The sequence below is a fragment of the Plectrocnemia conspersa genome, unplaced genomic scaffold (genome assembly GCF_051122295.1).
Source record: "Plectrocnemia conspersa isolate PC_06_02 unplaced genomic scaffold, ASM5112229v1 ptg000013l, whole genome shotgun sequence".
Taxonomy (NCBI): Eukaryota; Metazoa; Arthropoda; class Insecta; order Trichoptera; family Polycentropodidae; genus Plectrocnemia; species Plectrocnemia conspersa.
The window spans coordinates 9,696,207-9,708,783 of record NW_028277177.1 but is presented as its reverse complement, the minus strand read 5'-3'; the positions used below and the strand labels follow the sequence as shown (position 1 = coordinate 9,708,783).

Genomic DNA, 12,577 nt, shown 5'->3' with positions numbered 1-12,577 from the left:
TTACAACCAATAGTTGCACTATGCACAACCTAGCTTGATTTCATTTTAATCTAGGAAAACCTAATCCGTGATATAAAGAAAATCTAGGAAAACCTAATATGTTATGATATCAAAATTATAATTATATACAGTGGAACCTTGCTTAACGAGCAGCTCACATAACGAACAAAACAAATTGTAAAATTTACTCGCTTAAGAGGGTCGTTTCGCATAACGACTGATGAGGAAAATACCGAGAAATCCTGGAATGTGCCAAAACAGTTCTGTAATAAAGCCGTCATCGGTTAACTGTCTGTTAAACTATACCGCCTGAAATTGTATCACTTAACAAGTAAGATGGAACGAATTATGCTCGCTAAGCAAAGTTTCGTTGTGATAATATCAGACACCATAGAAATTAAAAAACATTAGAGTCCATATGAAATTCGAACCCAGATCTTTCGGGTATCAGTCACCGAATTATACCACTCGTGCTGGTATGTATGTATGTACATGTGTTCTATGAATTGCAAAAATACTATTTGGATATTAATATCTTATTAATCATTAATGAAAAAGATCGAAATAAAAACACTAAAAAATACATCATCTAATCTCTTTTTTAGCTGATATTATAGCACAAAAGTTAGATGTATTCGTTAAACTGTTAGTACCAAAGACTAATAAACACATTATAATTATGTATCGCATATTAAGTTAAAAGCACTTATGCTCACATAGAAAATACTAAAAGAGTCACATCAAAAAAAAGTAGATAAAAAGGTATATTGATTAAGATGACTTAAATTGAAATTCTATAGCATAAACCGTTCATGGGAAATCAGCACTGAAATAATACATCAATTAAATATGTATCTTAGCAGAATATTTTTTTATGAGCAAAGGCGAATTATTACATTATTTTTTTATTTAAGCCACTCACACAATATGAATTACATTATAGAACATATGCATATATCTTTAGAAAAATTTTGTTTTCCCTTAAAGCAAATACCTTTAAGAATGTTAAAAATGTATTCAATGTTGACCTCAGATCCGACAATTCTCGCCGGTGGCAAAGGCTGTTATTACAGCAAAGCATTAATAATATTTTTAACTTACATATTTTTTGAGATTTGTAAATTTTCTTATGAAAATGTAAAATTTCATTGTGACGCACCCAGGGCCGGCCCGAGGGGCAGGCAGTACAGGCGATCGCCTGGGGCGCTAGATCTTGTGGGGCGCTGTGATACCAAATAAAGGCGCAACATTCACTTAAAATTATCAAACAATATTGTTAAAGAATATAATTTGCTAGGTATTATTTTTTTGTATACACTACTGTGCACTCTTTAGATTATTTCATGCGTAAAAATCGCGACGAAAATAAAACTAAAAATTCTTAAATACCCACAATCGCAAAAAATAATATGGTGTCAAATATAATATTAAATTACTTTAATTTGAATTATATTTTTGCGCTCATGTAATGAGTTATTAAAGTATTGATGGGGGGGGGGGGGCGCAAATTTAGTTTTTGCCTGGGGCGCCAAGTAACCTAGGGCCGGCCCTGGACGCACCACAAATATTATTATAACATTGAATGTTGTAGCACTTCTGTAAATACTAGAATATCAAGTTCATTTTACTCTGAATTGAGTCTGAAATGTATATTATTTTATAATGACGAACACGAATATAAGTAATCTAAAACAAAATATAACTAATTCTGAGCTATTCGAATAATACTATGAATTTAAACTAGTTATTTAAAATCATTTACATCGAATGATTATTTAAGTTAGTTAATTAAAATTGAACAAATAACAGCCATTAAAATTGATTGGATCCAAGAAAAAGATAAGAAAATATTGGTAAGTATTGTTTTTCAGTGCTACCAATATATTCGAGTCTCTTAAGAAAATTTTTGAAAGCTGTTCGAATAATACTATGAATTTAATCTATATTCTATTTGCGTTAATACAGTCAGTTCGAGAGCTATCCATTTCATCATTATTCATATCCTATATTCACATTGATCTAAATTTTTCTGTGTTTAAGCAAATTTATAGAAATTAAAATCATTACTATATTTTTTATATTTATCAATCAATCGGAGAAATGATAAGTATTTCGATCGTATACATTCGTATTGTGTGCTTTAGAGCTAATGGTAGTGTGCTTAAGGGCTAATATACCCAAACTTCCCATCTCTTTCTCAATTATGAATAATGATGAAATGGATAGCTCTCGAACTGACTGCGTTAACGCAAATAGAATATAGTTATTTAAAACCATTTACATCGAATGATTATTTAAGTTAATTAAAATTAAACAAACAACAGCCATTAAAAATGATTGGATACTAAGAAAGATAAGAAAATATTGGTAAATAAAGAAGGTTTTGGCCAATTTCTATCTATACATTCTTTAAAAAAAGGTCATCCGAGTAAAATATTGGAAACTACTTTGTTCAAGTTTGTTACGAATTTTAAAAGAGTCGCTATTATTATATTGAAACAAGATCATGCTGTTTAACGAACTTACCCGATATATTTACAGGGGCAATTGTTCAGAAAAGTTTGATGGGAATCAGAGTTAAATGGCAAAAAGTTATTATCCCATTATTGGTCAATCGGATGCATATGAATTAAGCAAATATTATTCATATAAGTTGTTCAAACACACATGAGAATCCAAATTTGACAAACATTATTATTTGAATAAACAAAATGCTGAATGTAACAGAGAGTAGATAAGAACTTTAGTAAAGTGAAAATACATATCATAAGAAGTAATAATACAAAGTCTAGAATTCTTTTAGGCTAAAAAGATAATTGTAAAATTCTAAATAACCTTACCAGAAGATACAAATCAGTAATTAATAACGTTGCACGAACAATGATGATAGGCATATTGTAATTTACTTATTACAAATCTTGCGATGCAGGTATTGGCACAATGCATTACAACGGGGTATATAAAATCAATAACTATTAAGTAAGCAGTGAGACACCAGACTTAAATCAAAGTCTGTAAAACAGTGATATCTATTTTATTATTATATAGTATTACATCTTACAATTTATTCATGTCACTATACTACACAGCTTGATTCTGATATGATAAAATATTTACAAATTTCGACACAATAGATATTGAAAAATACTAGGTCCATATAAAATAATGTCAGTATAATACACAATAGTATTACAATTAAAAAAATAACAAATGAAATAAATTGCTTCAATTTTTTTGTTTTAATAAATCTATATTATTGTAGTGGTACTTGTACGAATAGTTTATTAACTCAAAACGTAGTTGAACGATGAGGACAATAATATATGTGACGCACAAGTGTTTATCTGTCACTATCTACTGGTAGATAAAAACAGATTCGTGCATATATATATATAATAGTAGATAGGGACAGGTCACAGGTCTAGCGCGAGAATATAGGCCCATTGCGCAAAAACTCGCTGACTGACTTAAATGCAGTGCGAGCAGATTTTTTATATGTAATACATCACTATTGAATAAGAGACAAAACTTTTTCCAAAATGTGCCGTAAGCCGTTGTTGGTGCAAAATATTAAATTCTTGTGTTCCATAAAAATATCTTCTGTCAAATAAAATGAAGAAATCGACCAAAATTAATCATTTGGATTCCTTGTAATAATCACAGATCTTTCTGTATATTATTAATTATGAAAAAATCTTACCATTTTAATTTCTTATTATCTGTAGAATAAATATCCGTAAAATAATATTTTTATGATATTTTATAATCATAAATGGTAGAAGCAATCTGGAAAGTAGAATAACCGGTTTTAAAAAAAATAAACCAAAGTGTATGTATGTAATTCAGAAATTTATCTATGCAAATGGGTTTCTGCATTCGATCTTTATTTTTATTGATATTTTGGTTTGGGATATAAAAATGATAGTTGTATATTATTTTTAATTAATTTAAACTGTAAAGGACGTACTAGTAGCATAGTTATCAAATTTTGACCATTGGAATCTATCTATAGGTAAAAATATTTTGCTTTTTGATTCTGGTGTCATACTTATATGTTAGGATTAGGATCATTGCATATATAAGATATCAATACGAGTAATGATTTTAAATTAAAATATCTTTAAATAATTTTTTAAGACATTTGACCTTTTGAGATCATTTGTATATATATTACAAAATAAAAAATGTTATTAACCCTAAAATAAATATCAGTCTATTAAAAATATATTATTTTTTCAATGAGGTCAGATCCGACAATTCTCGCCAAAGCATTATAAAGCCAATGTACTAGATTTCAGCAACTGATTACATTAATATTATACTCGTAGAGTTTCACACCATTAGTTATATAATACAAAATAACTAATATAAACTATAAACATTTCGATTATAATACTCATTTATAAATATAAGTTTCTTGTCATTATGTGTTTAGTTTGTTTGCTTATTATCTATTAGTTTATTTACCAATCAAATGTAAAAAACCATCAAGTATTAAAATATTTTCTTGTTATATTATAAAACTTGCACAGGTAATGGAAAAATATTGAATTAGGGGCGTTTTTTAGAAGCTGTTAATTCCATATTTATTAACAAAAAAAGTAATGTAAAAATTATACTTTGCTCTTTCGTTATTTAAAAATGAGAAGATATAATATTTTATATAAAAATCTCTTTTATGTGTATTAAATATGTTATGTTTATTAAATATTTTTTTATCAAAATGTGTTGTGTCTTGTGTTTTGTATCAAACGAAAATTTGCAGTCAGGAAAGGAAGTTCGGTTTAAGGTAAGTGTAGTAGGATATAAATGAAAATTCATTTATGAAATAAACGTAATGTCTCCATATATTCACATTGAATTAAATTTATTAGTTTTTTCTGTATAATATACTTAATATAATATTTATAAAAATATATTTACAATTACAATAGTTAGTGAATCACATACTATTCATCCATACCTACGTTTCCGTTTAATAACTAAAATTAATTAAAATCAAATATATATATTATATACATATATACCCTAGGCACCTGCCATGAATGAAGTCAGAAAAGCATCAGAATGTGTTTTTTGTGTGTATATACATATATAACATACATATATATATACAAAAAGGAAAGAAAATAAAAAATATATTATCAGTTCCACAACCAAAATTATACGAAAAATGCATCATTTTGGATAGAATAAATGCAATTTTTGACTCGTTAATTTAATGATCAATAGCGGGGAAGGGAAAAAATAATTCATAAATAAACTTAACTATTTATATTTATATAAAAAATCATATTTATACATATATAATTAAAAAATAACATAACTAAAAAATAAAGCATATCTATTCAAAACTAATTAACCATGGATGTATGTATAATATACTACAACAGTTTGTACAAATTATTTATCACCTGCGGAGAGGATTAACGCGGCTTATCGTCAGGGTTTAAAGAAAAAGAGGATCATCACAAATAAATTAATATATTAGGTATATATAGATATATAAGTTAACAATACTGATTGTTGATATTTATATGTAGGATCTCCTTGGGGTTCAATAGTTTTTGGTGTCAATTCAAACATTGATATGGCTAGATTACATCACTACCATAATAAAACACACCTTCCTTGTGTATAGCTATTGAGAAAACACACCTTCATAAAAAGTGGAAGTTAATATAAATAATATTGACTTGCGACATAAAAACATTTTTATAAATAAATCATTATATTTATGAAGTTTTATGGAACGAGTATGCCAAAACTGTATGATCAGCTTAGTTCATGAGAAATTGATCAAGTCAATCTTTAGATTTCATAGATATTGTAAATAACCACATTAGTGTTGGAATTGACTCAAACAGAACTCAAAACGGAATCCTATTATCCTACATATATTATATATGAAATACTGAAATATTCAGTAATTACATAGCACCAAATAGATTAAGTTTGCTGATAAAGCTCGGTCATATTCCCCGTATGCAAAATCCGCCATAGCAAACTATACATTTACTTCTTCTCGATAAAATGATTTGATTTCTAAGCAGCATTTTTACGTATTTCGTTTCCCAGTCTTATGTCGCGCTGCTTAGTTACGAAAATAGGAATTAGTATCGGCCTGAAATTATAATACGTTTCATAACATCTCGTGGCAACTTTGTTAATTCATATACTCCTATATAAAAGGACACCAAACTATTAAAAAAAAAAGGATAGCTGTAAAATTTATCTTTATGCTTTATGAAATTCGCTGAGCTGATTATTATGAAATATAAAAAGAAACATAGCAAATAGACGAGCTTGTACTATTTTCTCTAAATATTATTTCTGTCAATAACATATATCTACATACATATATAAAAATCAATGGGTTTATATAATATACACCGCTCGTTTTTTTTTTGGCTTTTATCGATAAACATTTATAATCTGGTTCTTGCAATCTAAATTAACGATAGGATTAAGCGTAAAATTTATATGGATATCCATAAGTGCTGAAAGAGGAAAATTATACAAATCATTTGATATTTCATTCGTTAGCCATATACGCATATAGCTATCATAGTTTTAAATAATATTAAACTTATTCACACGTAATATACACAAAGTCATTTAATAAGTAATGGTAACTTAATATACAAACACGCGTCTTAAAAGCAGAATTTACACTTCTTGTCAAATACAACAAATTAGAACACCGTATCCATTTCAATTTCCAATTGTTGGAATCATTCAATTGCCACTTCGTCGTTCATTCACACGCACAAACGTTATATAAATTTAATTTAAAAATGCAGCACAGGCTACGGATGATCACCAAATGCGAGAGCAAAAGGAGATGCTTTTAATGAATTAAAAAAATGATCTCTTAATCGAATTACAAAATTGCATCATAAATAACCTTTGACAGTTTTATTTAAAACAGTTAATTAAAGATAAAGAACAATTTAAAGCCGATTTCGTCGAGAAGTTAATTAAAAATATATAAACATATTTATATTGAAAGTTGATTAAAAAATAACGTGCACAGAAAACATTTAGTTCGTTCAGATCAAATACATTGTAACATCGCCTATTAATCGTATTGACTATCCCAGCAAATAAAACTAACAAAGCTAATAAGTAACGTGTAACACAGTTATCATACAATTTTCATATACCTGCGGTGGAAAAGTATCAATACCACTCATGATCTATTTGACAACCCTAAAATATAATGGCAATTAAAACAAAACTAATTAAAATCTTGAGGGACTATCGATTATTAAGTAATTATAATTTATATCACTTAATTTACAGTCTTTTTAAAAATGATCGGTTGATATAAGGTCAATATACAAGATGTCGTTTTACATAATATATGTACTAGTTCAGTGATGTTAATGCAAAAAAATTAAACATATGAATTTATAAATATATAAAAAAACTAGTACTTTTTAAAAACAAAATTTACATACTCATCGCAATCAAACGTCAAAAAAGAAACATGTAAAAATATTATTCACTTAAAAGTATCCGATAGATTTACAAATACTTTAAGAGCAATTTGATTGCTGCATCTTTTTAATTCATTTGAATAGGATACCTAAAATATACACATATTTTACATTTTTCATTTATGCTCAATTCGTTATATTAGATGAAATGTTTGATTTCAGATGGGTATTTAGAATTACACTTGTATAAAAATCTGTCAACTGTCAAAACCAACCTCATATTACAATATCGAAATGCAAAGAAACAAATACACAAATAAAGTGTAATCTTATTAATTATAAATGATTATACAATAAATAAAAGATACATAAACAACCATTTCATTAAATAATAAAAAGATTTGGAGTTAATAATGCAGCATATTGTATTATGAGATATCATTGTTTGAGTTTTATATTATATAATTATATTATATTGTTAAAATTAACAATAATTAGTCAAAGAATTATGTACAACAATGTTAAAAATATTAATTGAAATTTAAGAATTTTTATCATACACCATTTTTATCTGATGTCAAAACATTCGAAGGGGAGGTGACTAATATGCTCCCCGCTTTGGAATTTGATTCCGTTTTATTTTGAATGTTACTTATTTGTGCTGGGGTAGCTGGATTTGATTCTAAAGTTTTTGGGAACTCTTCGGAAATTTTATCACCTTGACTCGTTGGGTTTTCCGTGATCCCGGAAGGTTCCGCGTTGCCGGGAGAGCATTCTTCTTTAGCAGGAACGGGCGAAGCGTTTACGGTTGAAGGTTTAGATTTTGATTCGTTGTCTTGATGTTGCTGTGAAGCAGAGGCCGCTGTGAGATTATCTTTTTTATTATCATCTTTGTTTGCTTGTTGCGCTTCTTCTTTCAGTCTATCGGTTTCAGACGTAACGTCGGGAGTTTTATTACGCATCGTCGCTTCGGCTACAGTCTCCCTAGGAGAAGGAATGGGACCAGTCGGCTCCCTAGCTGGCGACCGAGGAGGAACTGACGGATCTTGTTCAGACACACTTATATGATAAGGTCGAGACGGTTCCGGCCTTGTCAAATTGTGTATCGAGTGCGGGTTTGGCGACGGACGAGGATATGGAGAGTGAGGAGACCGTCTGGGGGCTAAATGCGGCGATTGCGAGGGAGCATAACCATGCGGAGAATGTGCTGCTTGCGGCGAATGAGCAGGCGCAGGTGCAGGTGCGGGAGCGGGCACGGGAGGATAAGGTAAATGTCTCGTAGTAGGATAGGAAGGATGAGAAAGCGAGTGAGAATGTAATAATGGCGGTTGTCTCGAAACAACCAACGGACTTAGAGCTAACGGATGCAAGAGATGAGGTAGGAGGCCCAAGTGCGACGGAGAAACTCTTTGTTGATGCGAGTGCGGATGTACAGACACTCCCATTGGTAAATTATGTGGGAATAGTCCCGTAGACGTAGGAGGTAGAAGATGGGGCGAAAGTCCATGAGCAGCCATATGATGAACCATCATTCTTTCCCTCTCGTCTCTAATCGTTTCCCGTTCTCTTACTCTATTTTCTTTTTCTCTTTGCATCCTCTCTTTTTCTCGTTGTTCTCTTTCCCTTTCTTTCATTTCTCTCTCTCTCTCCCGCTGTTCCCTCTCTCGTTCTCTTTCTCGTTCCCTCTCTCTTTCCCGTTCCCGTTGAATCGCCAGTTCTTTTTCTCTTTCTCGAATTTCTCTTTCCCGTTCTCTTTGCTGCTGCAAAGCTATTTCTTTTTCGCGCTCTTCTTCTCTTGCGATTCTCGCTCTATGCTCTTCTTCTAATTTCATCCTACAAATTAAAAATAATATCACATTTTTCATCACCGTGGAGGTAATATATGTTTTAGAATTTCTCATTATTAACTCGTTATTAATACCTTTCATGCATAACAGGAGACATGAGTGCTATAGGCGGTGGTTGTAAAGTTGGATAAAGAGCACCTAAACCAGGATGACCTGGTGGTGCAGGACCATATCCCGCTACATACCCTAAGGGCGGTCGAAGCATTCTTTCTAAATAAAGCTGTTGTTCAGCCTCAAACCTAAAAGTGTTAATAATCGTCAATAACAAATCAAGTGAAACATTAACCACAGAGATGACTAAAATTGATGAAATAAAAATTTTCAACAGCAAATTTAGTCATCCGATAAGTTTTTTTAAACCGACCTATATTGAAGTGCCGCACTAGGATAGAGCCCAGGGTGAGCATATGCAGAATAAGCTGCTGGATCGACAAGTCCAAAAGGAGTAGCAGCTGGATGTGTTAATCTGTAAGGTAATTGAAATACTTCTTCCGTTACCACTGCACATTCACTTGGCACTTATATATTTGCCAATACATACACATGCATTTAAATCAGCATAGAATATTATTACACGAAAAACAATTGATTTAACTTCAGATTGCATGTGAATATGTACGTATGTTTGAGTGGCAATATGCAGCCTGTAATCAAAGATTCTTACCTATCGTCGGGGCGGTAAGGCTGGAATCCGCTAGAAGAGAGAGTGGGGTGTGGCGAGGGTTGTTTCGGTGCAGGCGGAGGCGGCGACGGTGCAACAGTAACTGGTTTCTCTTTATCTGCTGACCCACCACCTCCGCCTGCAACTTCTTTACTACTTTCTGGACCTTTTTGCTGTGCTAAATTGCGCAAAGCAGCAGAATAAGATCGCACACCCCTACTCCCATCGCCCTCCGCTCGTTTCGCGACTTTGGCGGGTGGAGCTCCTGAAAAAAGAAAAAGAAACATCATTAAAATTTGTGGAAATTTAAAGAAATAAAAAATAAGTCACTATCATTAAATTAGAAAATTAAATACATTGAAATTCGACCCCTCTTACAAATAATTTTTGGTTTAAGGCAGCGTAGTGAGATTTTTTCGATTTCGATTTATAATACAATTCAGTTTTGTGGTCAGCAAATAAGTATGAATTTACACCACAATGTGTTCAATCAATCGATATTAACAGTGCTGCGTATTCATAAAGAATTTGTAGTCCTTTATTCAAAGCTCATTTGGCCGATTAGCAATAATTTATAGCTATTTTTATTTATATATAATAAAATGTGATTATGAATACATTATCTAGTTTAGGTGTCTGATAACATCTTTCAGCTATTACACATGAATTTGTTAAAACCGATATCACCCCAATTTATATTATTTAAATAGTACAAATATATATATACATTTATAAACTTTTTCACTTTCATTATCCTCAAAAAAAATTATTTCTACACATTTTGGGGTAATTTACCCAGGTTTCCCGACCAATGATCTAGTTAAGGAAGTGACACACTCGTTTACAAATTTAAAAAAGATCGTACTTTGTACTACCCGCTTGGACAGAATTTGCCTCTTGTCAAAATATGCAACAATTGAATGACATTCAAGAGGAGGTTTGACACTCGCGGGGTAATGAAATATGCCTAACAAGCTATGTGCAATTTACCACTTAAATAAATCCAAATATATGTAGAAGAGTTGGGTATTTGAAAAAGAGTGTTTGTAAAAATGTTTTTTTAGAGACAAATTAAAAATATATTTTTTATTATAATTTCATATAACATTTGCAATGTAATGATCGCAAAAATAATATAAAAGTTATTAATTTGTAAATTTTTTATAAAAAATATTGTAATTAAAATGGACACTATCTCAGACTAAGCGAGTTCTCGACACCTAAAGCTTATATCTCAGGGATGGCGAACTTAGAGTACGCAATATAATTTTGCTGGCATGCGATTTACAAGTAATATAATTTTCTTTTAAATAACAAAAACTGACATTGATGAATAATTTTATTTTTTTATCGATCAGGTAAAATGATCGATTATTATACGATACAGTATATATAATCCCGAAACCTTTAACTGTTTATATTAAACAGAAAAAATATAATTAATAAATAATTTATATTGATATTCGAACGTTTTAGTGAAAGTATAGCTTATTTCAATTAAGTTTTGCAAATTATAGCACTTCTATAACTATTATTTTTTTAGCGCGCGCACATAAAAAGGTTCGCCATTCCTGGTATATCATAAGGCTTATCCAACTTATGAAGGTGGTGAATAGTCAAAGCAAACGAGGTATTAGAAATAAAAGGGGATCGCATGTGGCTAGGCGAGAACCGATACGGCGATGGGTGGCAGAAGAAGTCAAAGGTGGGTGGGTGGGTGGTTGTGGGGTACAAAACATCGATCCACCACATCAACCCACTTGACACCAGAACATTGAAAGGATCGTTTTGAAGTGTCGGCGAAAGGAAACGCGGGAAACAACACTGACACGTGGTCATCGAAACCTATAGTTTCTGCTGCTCATTCTCACATTTATTTATTTTTCAACAGTCGGTGCACAAGTCGTTTAATGCGTGATCAATATTTGTCCTAAGGTAGAAACCGGTGTGTATTAATAAGTACACATGGCGGTATTGTTTTTTGTTCTCGAGGAACGGTTTTCTATAATATATATATGTTTTAGTTATATTAATAATATTTATTTCTAAAAATACTGGCATTAAAAAAATGTTTTATTCAGCACTGTTGTCAGCGGTATCGTGAATAATGCGTGCGTGTTTTTGTCCACTGACTCTTAGGAAAAAACATTGGTATGGTTGTGTTCAAGAGTTTTGTCAACACCATTCTGATATAGAAAAAAAAATAGTATATTTCCAGTCAGAAAAATAAAACGTCGAAAGACAATTTCCGGCATTAAAAAAAGATACATAAAAAGCGTGCCTAGGGGAGAGCAGTAGACATAAGTCGAGAAAGACCCGCCGAGCTTATTAGTGGTGACCCCGAAGGGATCGGCTCGGCCCCAGATACGTACGGAGTAGCGAAGGCGGGGGTGTCGAGGGTCATAGGTAGCTGGGACTACTACTGAAAAACCGCCGGGGCTACCCGAGAGCAAATAGGGTCGAGCCGGGAGGCCGCCGCCGGTCGAAAGGTGGAACGAGCGGGGTAAGTGTCGAAAGAGAGTGTGAGATCGATGCGATGCGATGCGATGGAGAGAGGAAGATACGTGTCGGGACGAGCGCCGCGTTTGGGGATTTGCCAGTTCGCCGCGTCCCGGTTTCCTCTAGCT

The 12,577-nt window shown here is 31.7% G+C and overlaps 1 protein-coding gene across 6 annotated transcripts in view; it reads right to left on the bottom strand.

Moving 5' to 3' along the window:
• The window catches only part of LOC148227231 (uncharacterized), a 53,506-nt gene that overhangs the window by 6,386 nt on the left and 34,543 nt on the right, over positions 1-12,577 (bottom strand). For 5 of the 6 annotated variants that reach the window (XM_088202889.1, XM_088202891.1, XM_088202890.1 and 2 more), the window contains 4 exons: positions 9,954-10,215; positions 9,654-9,755; positions 9,364-9,528; positions 8,161-9,275 (listed from right to left, as the gene is read on the bottom strand). In XM_088202889.1, the coding sequence (XP_088059015.1) occupies positions 8,161-9,275; positions 9,364-9,528; positions 9,654-9,755; positions 9,954-10,215 (1,644 nt within the window). Of the gene's footprint in view, positions 1-7,990; positions 9,276-9,363; positions 9,529-9,653; positions 9,756-9,953; positions 10,216-12,577 lie in introns of those variants that run through there. The other variant, XM_088202893.1, reaches the window with a different exon arrangement.